Genomic DNA, 14,191 nt, shown 5'->3' with positions numbered 1-14,191 from the left:
ACTTATTGAACCATGAAGTCTTATACATACCTATTTAACTTACAGATGTCATGTTCAAAGTTGTGAGGCTTGAGCATACCTTGCAGCACAGTTGGTCTCTTACTTCTGTGTTAATGATTTTAAAAAATTATCAAAAATTAATGAACACAAGATCTGATCCTTGCTGTTTAAGGGATACCAGAATTATTCATGCTAATAGAAAAATTACAGTTTAATTCTGATGCTACCTGCAGTTATGTTTTACTAGAAAGTAGGCCTAGCTGCCTATCTGAGTATTCTTGTGTGGGGCAGGGTGGAGAAAGCATAGATGAAAATTGCCGTGAAAAACTTGGATGTTAACAAGTTTGCAAGGAAAATATTGCAAGCCAACCACAGTAGGTAATGTTTGAGCAATGTTCTAGGTAAGAGAAGATTTGAAATATCTGAATCTAGCAAGAAACATTCACAGCGTGCAAAACATGAAGGAATCTGAGGCATGGTCTACTGCCTTATTAGAATTATTATTCTTTGGGATCTTTATGTTGATATTTTGACAAAACTAATCTAATAGTCTGTAAACCTTCTAAAAGATTTTCAGTTTTATATTTCTCACTGATCCATTAGATTTGTGTAAGGCTAGTAGTTTTACAACTGACACTTAATTTTCATTTCTCTGGCTGTAAATCTTAACTTCCTTTACTCTTATTCCCTCTCTGACTCCGTTTCCCTGTAGCTGATGTCCTTAATGCTTCTCCTGCTCCTAACAGCCAGGAAGGTAAAGGCCATTTGGTTGAGCATTTTAACTGCATGAAATCAGCACTGCATCTCCAGCCTGTTAAAAATGACCATGTGAAAATATGGCTTCTACTTTATATTAAAAATGTAATCAGATACTTTTATATTGCATTGTTAACTGGTCAGGAACTGTTAGAAGGCTGCATGTGTGACACTGGTTATGCAAAGAAAGAATATGGTCAAAGCATCAGCAATATCAGGAATAAAATAAAACCATTCCTTTTGTGACAGTTACAATATCTTGATCCAGAAAGACTAATTAGTTGGTGTATTATTCTCTGATAAATATGCAGCTATGAAGATGAATTCCTATAGATGTAAAAAAATATTTTTGCATGGTGAATGTAAGGAGGAGAAAGCCAAAACATGTCGTGCAAAGACATATACATATTTGATGTGGTTACTTTTTTGGACCAGCAATTCTTTGTTGTTTGGGGATAGGAGTTGTTTTCAGAAAGCAAGCTTGAAGAAGAAATTTTAATTCATTAAATTATTTTTTAAGCATCTTCTGAGCACAAAAGGATGGGCTTTTAAAAAGCGCAACATATTAACCAAAGCTAAGCATTAAAATTTTTAAGTAGAAAGTTACTACTAAAAGAGAATGCTTTGACCAGTAAATGCATTATTCTAGCATCTGATTATTGAGATAAAATTCATGGCACTATCCACAGATACTGTTAAATCAACTTAAATTTCCAGTTGAAATTGTTTGGCTTTATGTTTATTAAAATTCCATTAATTTTTAGATAACATTCTTGAAGACCGACCTGAGAATAAATTATCAGGTGACAAGCTGCAGTTTGAGTATAATGAAGAGACTGCCAAAAGAATAAAGAAGGCTGATTGTGCTACTTACAGTAATAAAGGAAAGGTAGTTCTGCTTTTTTCCCCCTTCCCACTTTGTGTTATAATCAACTTTAACGGGATTTGCACAGCTTAGATAACTGAGGTATCAGATCATAAATGCACTTTAATGAAGACAAATAGTAGAAGGCATGGAAACACAGCAGAGAAAATAAATTAGATAGAATAAACATTCAACATACCTTTCAAGTAAAGTGTTTAAAGGTTATTGGATGTATAGGACATTTGGCTGAAAATTTAGTTGTTGGTGCTATCAATAACAGTCAATAAAGAACTCAATTGACACTAAATTCTGAAGGTTATTGAGATATCTGTGTTCTATTGACACTGACAGAACTGAAAATTTCATCTGAATATTTAGTGTCTTTGTGTTTCTAAATAATATAAAATGTTCTACTATGATACCAAATAGCCACATTACTATTTATTAGCCAAACCACTGTGTTGCTGTAGTTGTAGCTTCTGCTAAAAACAGTTTTGTTTTGTTTTTTCCTAAATGTGCAGATATGACTCTCACTGAGGCTTCTGCACGCTGTCCCAGTGTCAGTGACAGGAATTGATGCATAAACCAGAGATCTTTTAGGTGAAGACAGCAAAGTATATAGGAAGAAGGACATAAGTAAGATATGCCAGAGTACTTCCATATGCAGTAATTTTATTTTTGTATGTTATTGGATTTGTCACCTAGGTTTACGATATGGAACTGGGTGAAGAATTCTACCTTCCACAAAATAAGAAGGAAAGCAGACAGATAGCCCCAGAGCTATCAGATCTCGTCATTTACTGTCAAGCTGTAAAGTTCCCAGGTAAGTACTTCTCTGTTTTACTGTATTAAACTTCCTAACTCTTTGAGATACTATGTTTATGTTTTGAATTGCTTAGCACAAGCTTTTTTAAATGTAAGTAGTTGAGGATCTTTTTTTTCTTGATGATTTGGTAATCTACAAAATAATAGCTTCTAGCTGAGAAGTTATATACTTAAATCTATCATGGGAAGATATAATGCTTGCTGTATTAAAATGTTTACCAAATGGAAATTTCCCAGTCTTCACAACTTAGACAACTGCTTCATTACGGCATGACAGATGAAAGAAAGCGTTATTGTAAGAGCTCTGAATTTCCATGTAAAGAGGTACTAAATTAGGAAGGAAAATATTCTTAAAACCTTGCATGAAGAGCTCATCACATTCTTTAAGTGATCTCATTTAGTGAGATCTCATTCACTTTTACCTACAATCTGTATTTTCTGTCCTTTCCTAAGTGGATAGGAAGGGAGCCATTTGTTGAGGTATTGCAGAAAGCTCAAACCTTTTGAAGTTCCTTAGATTTTCTGACCACTGGGCTGAAGAAGCCAGTGGGGATAGCTCCAGGAAGACAGAAGACAAAGCAGCCTTTTCATGGGGTGGGCAAGAGCAGCTGACTGTGCACTCACACACATACCCCCAAACATACACACACTGTGTGGAAAGGGTTAAGGAAATAAGAGTGTCTTATTTTATAGGGTAGGAAAAATAATGTTTGCAAAGCAAAAGGAGAGGGAGTAACTGAAGAGATTCCTGATAGTTACTTATACAGTACTGAAACATGAGGTTGAGTGTGTTTTGGCTCATACTTTGTACATAAATACTTTTAAATTGAGATTTTATTGTTTATTGAAGTGGTTAATGTTTTGAATGAAAAATCTACATTTTAATGGAATGATTCTCTGTGGAAAAGTTAGCAATTCTGCCAAATCATGATCTTATACAAATAGAACTATAATCAGATTAGAGAAGCTAGCCAAACATAAAATAGTGTCAAATAGGCAAGATAAACATGCTGAAAAATGGAGAGACATTCTTTTATTATCTTTTATAGCTTTAAGAATTGTAGGTGTTACTTGTAACAATAATGACTTCTAAAAATTCAAATTTGATACTCTTTAATGAAGTCTACAATGAGATATCTTTCAAATAAAATATTTTCTTTTAAAGAATGATATTCAAGATTAAACAGAGATAATTTACGTTGTTCCAAGTATTTTGACACACAAAGAAGTTATCATGATCTGTGATAACTTTAAAATATATTGAGTTTTTAACATAAGTTCAGTTAGAAACAGAAATATTTGCTCTCTATATCAGATTTCTTCTGGCTTTAAAGGGCACATGAATAGAGAAAAAAATGGAGTTGAGAAGAAAATTAGTTCTGTTCACAGATGAACACATGAAGCTACAGGAATTAGTTTTCCAACAAACTCGTGTATGTTTCCCCCTTTGAAACAAATACCACCTTCTCTGCAACACATGTAGATATCAAAGACCACCATGCTACTGATTTGATTCCTCTGCTCAGCTGGAGGTCACAGACACAGTGAATAACTCTCTTCACTCCCCTACCTCAATATTGTCCATTAAGAATGACAAGGTGGGTGTATCCATGATTATGTAGGTCTATTGATGAGTTTCCTTCCCCAGCTCACAAAATGCAGGACTTTTTGAGAAAGAGAGGGCAGGATCATTGTCTCAGTGGCTGACCAACAGTGTGAATACTTTATTTGTCCTGTCACCATATACTTCTATTCTGTGTTTATGGTTGTCTATGTCTCTGAGCGTTATTTGTGACTATAAAATGAGACAAGGACCATTATGTTCACTAAGCTGAGCCTACTGAGTAACATGGACTTCCCAAAGTGCTCCCTGGTTGAAACAGAATTCATCATGTAGAGAAAAAACATTTCTTTTTTATACAGTTCCATTGAAGCTATCGGCATAGTTTTATGAAGTACATGTAGACGTGCCATAAAGATTGAGACCTGAAAATTTACAGCTGTGGGCTTGACTTCAATAGAACAGAGATCAGTGTATCCTCTTTGTGATTTATATTTGTAGACAAAATATAGGTATAAAGCCAGACAGTCTTTGGGCAGGTGTGAATTGATGGGAGTACGTGAGGATCATTTTCTGAGTCACAGTTAGACAAATTACAGTGTACTTTGTTATATTTTATATAAAAGTACATCATGGGTCTCTAAGAGCATCTCTGGTATTCTGGTAAGGAGGAACCCACCACTGCTCTTGGTGTTTCAGAGGTATTTGACCTTTATGGTCCTTATTTAACTTCAATTTCAGTCTGCTGTGTATCAACATGCCATTATCTAAGAGAACTAGATAATGTTCTTAACATCTTTTGGGGTCACCCAAAATGAGGGCAGTGAAGTATACCTGAGCACAGTATTGCTATAATTCATCTGCACATGGCTTGTTGGCTTGGTGCTGAGGATTCCTATACAATGTGTAGAGAAAGCTAAGTATGTAAAAACAGGATCCACATAACCAAGTGCAATGTGCAGAGAGTCACGTAAGGTAACCATCATAAAATTCAGATACCATCTCCACTGTATGAGACTGTCTGCCAGTATGGTATCAATTTTGAAGAAATTAAGGTGAACATAAAAAATGGCACTGTACTGTAAAGTACTGTAAATTATTTTCAGGGTCTGCAAACCTGCAGACTAACTGGCTGCTCATTGGAAACGTGGCAAGATAGTGACAATTACAGTTTGACCTGTTATTTGGCATGGTTAGAATAAGAAGGGCAAGGGAGTTTGCCGTCTTCTGAATTAAAATTCTAAAAGCAGTAGCGTAATATGCTTATGTCTAACAAGAGAGGCTGGCACTAAATTCTGTAACCTGAAGGATATAGGGGTTGTAGGGAGATACGAAACATTTGCTCTGTTATTGTGGTAGTATGATGAGATCTAAGTCAGTCCTGCTTTGACCAGGGGGTTGAACCAGATGATTTCCAGGTCCTTTCCAACCTCCATTATGCTCTGAATTTATGATTCTATGAATAGGTGATGCTATACTTGGGAGCTCACTTTAAATTGGAATGAAGAATGGAGCTTACGTCTTGGAGGAGACCTGTCACTTGCAAAGCATGCCCATGGGAAAGACTGAAAGAAAACTCCCAGCTGCAGCTTACCCTGTGGCCATCACATACAGTTCATTTAACCTTGATGTTTTGCATTGCAGTCTCTGGTGATTTATGAGATTAGTCTGTTTCCCCAGTGATAGTCTCCACAACAGGATTTTGAAACCTGGATCTTGCGTGCCAAATCCGTTTGATCCATTGAAAACTGGGATTAAATTATTCTGGAAGGACATAGTGCATAACTCCTCTTTCTTCTAGTCCCTTCATATTCCTTGATCTCGGCTTCTACCATCTTCTATTGTTTATGTGTATGCTTTGGCCCAAAGAGACAGTAAGTCTCCAGCACTGAAAACATTTATGCACATACTAAATTTTACTAACCCAAAGCAGTTCCATTGAAGCTATCAGCATAGTTTTATGAAGTACATGTAGACGTGCCATAAAGATTGAGACCTGAAAATTTACAGCTGTGGGATTGACTTCAATAGAACAGAGATCAGTGTATCCTCTTTGTGATTTATATTTGTAGACAAAATATAGGTATAAAGCCAGACAGTCTTTAGGCAGGTGTGAATTGATGGGAGTACGTGAGGATCATTTTCTGAGTCACAGTTAGACAAATTACAGTGTACTTTGTTATATTTTATATAAAAGTACATCATGGGTCTCTAAGAGCATCCCTCACCTCTTTGCTGTGTTAGAATGAGTATCACACATTTTGACTTGAAATTTAACTTTGGTCTGCCACAAGCTCTCTCAAAGTCAACAGAAATAAACTGACCTTGAAGGGAATGAAGTCTGTTTATTTCACAGCAATTTAGATCATGATTTTAATGATTATTTTGTTGGAATGTGTATACTTGAATAATAGCTATAGTAGAGCTTTCCAGCTCCACTTCTAGTATGTATTGGCCACTACATGCTTAATGGATTTCACACACCTACCATATTTCTCATCAGTGAAATACAAATAATTATTAAGATAACTCTCAAAACACCTTGAAGTTAAACTGTTTAACCAGCAGGCTTTTGGGGTTTTGCATTGCAGTATGTCTTTAAATGATATTTTTGCATTTATTTAATTGTGTAGCTACTGTATCCTAGATGAATACCGTGATATTCAATACTGTACAGATTTTCTGCTTCTGTAGAAAGGATATTTTTTGAAATTACTCTTAGGATGAATATATCGGGACTGTTATTACAGATTTTTTTTTAGTATTAGTTAGGACCATTTGGCAATTTGAGGCACTTACAACTTTCTGAAACCAAAAAGTAAAATGAAGAAGTTATATCACAGAGATATAGGTGTATATCTATCTGTATTGCTTCATATATGTTATATAAACATTATATATACAAATATATATGTTATATGCTTATATAATATATAAAGGCATGTATGTATTAAGGATGTTAAAATTAAATTATGGAGGAAAATACACTCCTTGCCCTGCTTACTATATAACAGGAGTATTCATGCCTCAAAAAATAATGTAAAATGGGATGGAAAATGTCATGCCCTCTTGGTCATGTTTTTTGGCTCATTTATTTTACATTTATGGGAACAGGCTTGTCAACTCTAAACCCATCTGGCTCTAGCAGAGGAAAAGAAAGAAAAAGCAGGAAGTCCATTTTTGGCAACAATCCTGGCAGACTAAGCCCTGGGGAGTCAGCTACTCTTGCCAAAGCATCTGGAAAAGGTAAAGTTAGCATCTTCTTTCATCAGTCACGTGGAATGACTTTGTACCAGACCAAGTTGTTAAAGATCATATACTTTATAATGTGCAAGATATTGAACTCTTGAATGTTGTTTTTTTTTTTGTTAGCACATCAGCTATTACAGTAACACTATTAGACCAAGTGTTGAGTGTATATTAGTGGAATGTTAGAACAGGATTAATTGGTCAGGAAAATAAGACCCTAATTTATAAAGGATTCAAGACCAACATATATTTTAAGTACTCTATCTTCAAGTTTGTATTTTAGGAGATACAAATGAGTATTTTTGAAGTACAAATGAAAGGCGGGACTATTGGGCTGGATCCCAAAAAGGATTTTTAGTGTCTGATGTAGGACTTAGTTACCTAAAATTCAGCCAAGTCCAAACATGTAACTGTGCAAACTCCTGTGTTCCACCTTAGAAATATTTAGACTCCACAGGTGAACTCCAATTTGTGAACTTGGGAATTGTACTTCTGCATATGAACAGATGTAAAGAAATACAAAGGAAAGTATAGAAAAGGTCCTGCAGAAGGGATTGAGCCCAGATGGCCTGCCTTTCTTTTGAATGCTGTAGATGGAAAGTTACAGAGCCATACCCTTCCTTGTGTTCATTTTTCTGGCCCAAAGAACATTACATTTCTTTCAGCCCAAGTGCCTAGCTGCAGCAGACAGGTTAGGTTCCCTCCAAGAAACCAGTACCTACAAACGAAGAACTCTACTGCCTAATTCTTAAAGTCATAAGTATTTTGCTGGACTTGTCACCTAACTTTTAGGGCACTCTATAAACTGCCTGTTAGGAGACTTACCAGATGGCTTTCAATCTTGCCTCCCTTCCTAATGTAAAATGTATAAATGAGAAGAATGGCACAGTGTCTCACAGAAGACCCTACAGCTGGGTAAGTATGTGATAGTTAGGGATGCAAATCCTACAGAGGCCAACCCTACAATCCCATGTTTGGACTTTAGTGCTCTAAGTATTAAATCACAATCTCGTTCTGATATTTAAACATTGTTTCCTCTCATGGATTGTTCTTACTCTACAGGAAGGAATGTGACATTTATACTCAATGGTATCATTTTCCAGGATCATCTTTTTCTACTATTTCCAAAGTATACGCAGAAAGCTCACTAGAAAACATTGAATTCTTGGAGTCTCTGCATCTGCAGCTGTGGCTTGAGGCTGTTGTTTATTTTCCAGGTCCTTTTGATGTGATGCGGCAGACATGGGAAGACCCTTGCTCTCCTTACAATTCTCCAGCTTCTCTCAGTGCTATCATAAGGACACCCAAATGCTATCATATCTCCTCCCTGAACGAGAACGCTGCCAAGCGGCTGTGCCGGCGGTACTCCCAGAAGCTGATCCAGCACACCACGTGTCAGCTCCTCAGGACATACCCTGCTGCCACACGCATCGACTCCTCCAATCCCCATCCACTCATCTTCTGGCTCCACGGTGTACAGCTCGTGGCTCTTAACTACCAAACAGACGGTATGGGTACTGGAACACACAACTTTTTATACATTTTAAATATGAATTAAGTCCTTGGAGTGTGAAACTGCATTTGACCATTGCCTGCTACCACAAGGTATCTGTCTGTGCTCCGCAGTGCAAGCAGCTTCATACAATGGCAATCTAATTCTTAAGAGCAGCAATTCAGGAGCTTTATGCTAATGCAAGCATCTCCTGATACCACAGAAATGTTAGGACCAGCAACAACTTCAATTTTTATTCTATTGCTGAACGCTTTTTTTCCTCCCCCAATGTAAGTGGCTACTGTCCCCTTCTGATGATTTCAAATATAAAAATGTAACTCAAGTATAAAAAGTATGTATTATATATATGTTCTGATAATTTCAAGTATAAGAAGGTAACAGTTCAGTAACTGTATTTATTAGAAGTGCTGGATGCTGGTTTAATGTTGGTCAGAACATTTTTTTCTATCCCATGTTGTGTTCCCACACCTTTTCAAAGGAGGATCTGTTAAGTTGCCTACAAACTAAACAGATGGTGCTTTTTCATTATATAGTTCATAGCAAATATCTAGATACTTCTCGGATTATTGGGTTTAGGTGGGTCCTACAGTTGGATAAAGACATCAGAAAGGGATAGAAGAGAATGAACTATTCTTACAGTTTTATGTAACTAAGGATTGAACAGATTGGGTACATAAACTACAGCTTTCTCTGAAAACCAAACAGGAATTGATAGTACTAAAATTGGAAATATCTCTCTCTATATATTTAAAACGTGTTGTCTTCACTGTTACTGTTTTTCTATTGTACCATTGCTCTGTGTCAGTTTTGGCTGCCTTACTTTCACAGATCTTCCTCTGCAACTTAATGCAGCAATGTTTGAGGCTAATGGCGGCTGTGGATATGTTTTGAAACCTCCTGTTTTGTGGGATAAAAATTGCTCAATGTACCAGCAGTTTTGTCCGTTAGAAAGAGATCTTGATAATAAGGAGCCAGCTATATATTCTTTAACAGTAAGTACATTAAAAGGGAATTTCATCCAGCTGAATAGATTGAAATAGGCAGTGTTTCACTACAGTCTTACGTTACAGTCATGCTTCTGTGTGAAAAGACTGAACCTTTAATTGTTGCGTATACTTCTGAAGGCCAATATATGTAAAAGAAATTGAAGGGGGAAGCAGCAAATGGTCACCTTTATTTTGTTTTATTGGCTGCTTTGTATCCATAGTTACTTTCACTATTTCCTTCACAATGTTTGTCAAAATCCATTTTCTGTGGGACTACGCAACTGTGTAAAAGTACACTTGTGCCTGGATGTTTCACATTTGTGAACACTTGAGAAGCGGCACAAAAAGTCACTGCGAAAAGCTGTACTGAATATTAAAAAAAAATATTTTCAAAGAAGTTATATAATCCCATATATCATTTACGGATTTATGGCAAAAAGTGCTATTCCAAGAAGCCAGTCCCTTCCAGGAAATATTTCAGAAAATTGAGGTTCATGAGAATCAAAAGTCTTGCAGCCACAGTAATTGCAAACCTGAGTCTTCTGCTGTGTATATCAAAGCAAGCCAGAGGTCAGTGCCATTACCCCAGAGTAACTGAGAAGAAAATTTGATCCCTTTTGACTATGTTACTGGGACATTCTTTCTGGATTAACTTTCAAATGCCTTGAACGGTTACACTCATTATATATAGTATATTTTTTTCAGAGGAAAGATACCATAGCAAGGGCATGTGAGGTTTAAGCAGTGCTGCTTCTGAAATTACTGCCCTGGAAATTATGAAAGTAGGGGAGCACTGTAATTAAATCAGTGTGGTAGCAAACTACTTAGTGATGTGATAAAAGCAAAGTTTAGCTCAGAACTGTGACAGAAATGAATGACTCCACTAATTTGTGTCTCTGTGTACTCCTTGGCTTTAGATCGTGTCTGGACAGAATGTGTGCCCTAGCAACAGCACAGGGAGTCCGTGCATCGAAATCGATGTGCTTGGGATGCCTCTGGATAGCTGCCATTTCCGGACCAAGCCCATTCATCGCAACACTCTGAACCCAATGTGGAATGAACAGTTTCTTTTCCGGGTTCACTTTGAAGATTTGGTCTTTCTTCGATTTGCAGTTGTTGAAAACAACAGCTCAGCTGTAACGGCTCAAAGAATCATTCCACTGAAAGCTCTAAAAAGAGGTAACACATTTTGCAGTAACAACTTATACCAAAATGGTCCAGCAGATTCCAGGACTGAATCCTGCCAGAAGGATATTTTTAATCAGCTGGCTGCCGCCTTCTGGAGGATTCAGGGAACAAATATCAGGCAACATACTTCACCCTCACAGTGTGATGCTGGTCTAATACTCACTAGGAGCTGGAGGACATCCAGTGACTTGTGAGAAGTCCCAGATTTGAGATGGACCGCATGCTGTTGGGGGGCCTGTGCTGATCCCGAGGTGAGGCTGTGTTCAGCTCAAGACTTGGTGCTCCCTTGGGAAGACCAGAGTGTCTACTCCACTACTTCCTTTTGCCCAAGAAATTCCTTTATCTAGTCATCATCAGGGCAGAGGTAAATTGCACTTCTGGCAGCAGTGGCAGTAGGAGAGGTGAAAGAAAGGTGAACAAATTTCCCAGTGAGACTGTGTCCTTGTTTCATTTGTATTCTAATATTTAGCTATTTCATGTATGAATATATTGAATATTACAGCAAGATAAGGATAGACAGCTATATGAACCACTCAGCAGTTCAAAGCGTTTGGGTTATGCTGTTTTGCAGACAAGAGTGGTAATGCAGTATTTTTTCAGTGCTTTTAATGCTATAGATATAGCAAATTCTAGCTTTAAATACAGCAAATCTGAGTTTTCCATTTCCAAGACTTCTGTCCTAATATGTGGCAAAGTACTTACAAAAGTGTGTTGCTTTTTTTTCTTCTTTTTAGGCTATAGACATGTCCAGCTCCATAACCTGCACAACGAGGCATTAGAAATTTCTAGCTTATTCATAAACAGTCGGAGGATGGAAGAAAGTCCCTCTGGAAATACTGCATCCATGGTAATTATTATTATTATTATTTGTAAATGCCATGTATTTTTAACTTAATGACTGCTGTGGTCTGGAGACTTCTAGAACCAGACTGTTCAAAGATATTAGCCCTTAAACTTGCACATTTTTCAGAAGTTCCTCAATGCCTAGTTCTTCTGGGCTTCAGTGGAACTAAGTTTATCCCACTGAAACTGCGGGAGGGTGAAGCTTTTCCAAGGCTGGCTTACGGTATATTTAGGTACAGCACAAAACCCACACCTGTGCTGGAGAATGAGTGTGGTTGAGCAGTAAGGTTCAGAGGTGATTCCTTTATGATCATAAAGCAATGGATCATAAGCAATGCATTCTGGACAAATTAAAAAAAATTTTAAAAAGATGGAAACTACCAACTGCTGTTTCCCTTGGCATAATGAGACTAATCTGTTACAGTAAAGGGTGGAATCTGTATTTGCATAAATACATAATTATACGTGTGTGTACACATCTGTATGTTTGTATGTACAAATATGCATATACATATATGTAAATGCATGTGTATATATGCAAATACAGATGTTACATATATATATATTTTTATTATTATTATTATTTTTTTTATGAAAGCCCTGACTGTTAGCTTATCTGGGTCACTTGTGTTGCAGTGGTTTTAAGCACGTATGTTGTCATTTTGCTTATTGCTGGAGTGTTAGGTGAAACCTCCTGAGCTACTGGGCATGCAGCAGTTCTGCAGCAGATGTTATCTTCCTGCAAATACGTGCCAAACACCTAGCTCAGTGCATCAGTAGGGAAGAAAGGAAGAACAGAAATGGTTTTGGGGAAAAAAGCTTTACAGGTTTTCATCCAGTCGTTCATATTTGAATTCAAATAGTCTGAGTTCACCTACAATGCAGATAGTGAGTGATGGAGATGTACCTGTTGTTCAGTGGCAGTTTATGCACTCTCACTGTAGAACTTCCTTTTTCTTCTTTCTCTTCAAGGCAGGGTGGCATGTTTTGTTTTTATGTTGCCCCCCCCTTTTTTTCCTTTAAATTCATTGATCTGTAGCGTAAGAACAACTTATTAGCTAGATAGCTTTCCTCTGTTAAATTCCTTACAATTTGTGTAGTTTCTCTTAATGCAACCTAAAAATCATATGCCTGTGTAAAAACAATCAGTAACCTGTTGAATATTGTCTGAACAGTTGTTTAGCACAGGTGAAAGGAAAGCCTCTGTGCCTTACAAAGTGACAATTCACGGAATTCCAGGCCCGGAGCCTTTCACTGTTTTTAACATAAGTGCGGGGACCACAGCTGCACAGCTTCTGCAGCAGGTAAGCTGCCCACTGAATTGCACATTCTGATTGCAAGAATCCAGGCTGATTCAATTCTCAACATGCATCTCCCTGCATGTCTCACATGAAGAATTCTTGTAGTTCATTCAGCACAGTAAGTTGCTTTAGAAATTTATTACTATGGGATTAATTGCATTGCAAACTCAGAATATCTGTGATTTTTTTTTCCAAATCTTGGCTTCAGACAATCGGTTTGTAAACTCAGAACATATTCCCTATTAGTATTTTAATGTTTGGGCATCTGAGAAAAATAATCTTTCTGACTGACAGAGTCAGTGGGCTGTCAGAACAAGGGCAAACTTTTCTGTGCATGTCTTTGAACTTGAGCATCTTAGGAATACAGAGTAAAAGTTAGAGGGCTAAGTTCATGAGTAGGAAAACCAGTTAACTCAACAGGGATTGTTATTCCAGCAGTGGGAAAAGACTGTACTGTCCTGGGATTATGAATAAATTGTCTGGCCAGCCAAACAGAACAGAAGTAAGCTTAAATAGTACTGCCTTGTCTGGAAGAGTTGAACTGCTTGGCTAGTCTAAAGAGAACAGTACATTACCCCCGAGTAAAATATCTGAATAATAAATAGCACATCAAAAATCTTGCCTACATTATCAGAATAGTTACTGATTCTTAAAGCTTCTTTATTCATATTCATTTTTAAGTACTGATTATACAGTGTTTATATTTAGCATTCTAATTGCTGTGTGTTTATTGTGGTCTGTCTTAGCTCTTGGCTACCACAAAAGGCACCGAATCATGTGCGGCAGACTATTTTCTGATGGAAGAGAAAAGTTTTATATCTAAAGAAAAGAGTGAATGCAGGAAACCTCCATTCCAGAGAGTAATTGGTTCTGAAGAAGGGCTAGTGCAGCTTTTGAACAGCTGGTTCCCAGAAGAAGGATACGTTGGAAGAATTATCTTTAAAACCCGAGAGGAAGTAAGTCTGTTTTAGATTAATTGTTATTTACAAGGGTAGCTAAAAATAGCTGTTAGGACCAGGAAACAAAAGCGCATGGTGTTTGTTTCACTACTTGGCAAGTAATGTCAATACTGTGTACACCACTTACAAACAGACGTAACGCTGA

At 37.1% G+C, this 14,191-nt stretch overlaps 1 protein-coding gene across 16 annotated transcripts in view; it reads left to right on the top strand.

Moving 5' to 3' along the window:
• The window catches only part of PLCE1 (phospholipase C epsilon 1), a 159,853-nt gene that overhangs the window by 135,650 nt on the left and 10,012 nt on the right, over positions 1–14,191 (top strand). For 14 of the 16 annotated variants that reach the window (XM_072039608.1, XM_072039617.1, XM_072039614.1 and 11 more), the window contains 10 exons: positions 713–754; positions 1,521–1,645; positions 2,327–2,444; positions 7,122–7,253; positions 8,474–8,764; positions 9,598–9,761; positions 10,673–10,934; positions 11,678–11,790; positions 12,962–13,090; positions 13,834–14,043. In XM_072039608.1, coding sequence (XP_071895709.1) covers positions 713–754; positions 1,521–1,645; positions 2,327–2,444; positions 7,122–7,253; positions 8,474–8,764; positions 9,598–9,761; positions 10,673–10,934; positions 11,678–11,790; positions 12,962–13,090; positions 13,834–14,043 — 1,586 coding nt within the window. The remainder of the gene's footprint in view (positions 1–712; positions 755–1,520; positions 1,646–2,326; positions 2,445–7,121; positions 7,254–8,473; positions 8,765–9,597; positions 9,762–10,672; positions 10,935–11,677; positions 11,791–12,961; positions 13,091–13,833; positions 14,044–14,191) is intronic. The other 2 variants (XM_072039621.1, XM_072039618.1) reach the window with 1 other exon arrangement.

The sequence above is a fragment of the Anas platyrhynchos genome, chromosome 6 (assembly GCF_047663525.1).
Source record: "Anas platyrhynchos isolate ZD024472 breed Pekin duck chromosome 6, IASCAAS_PekinDuck_T2T, whole genome shotgun sequence".
NCBI lineage: Eukaryota > Metazoa > Chordata > Aves > Anseriformes > Anatidae > Anas > Anas platyrhynchos.
Note: the sequence above shows the minus strand (reverse complement) of the source record. Positions and strands in the feature narration are given on the sequence as shown.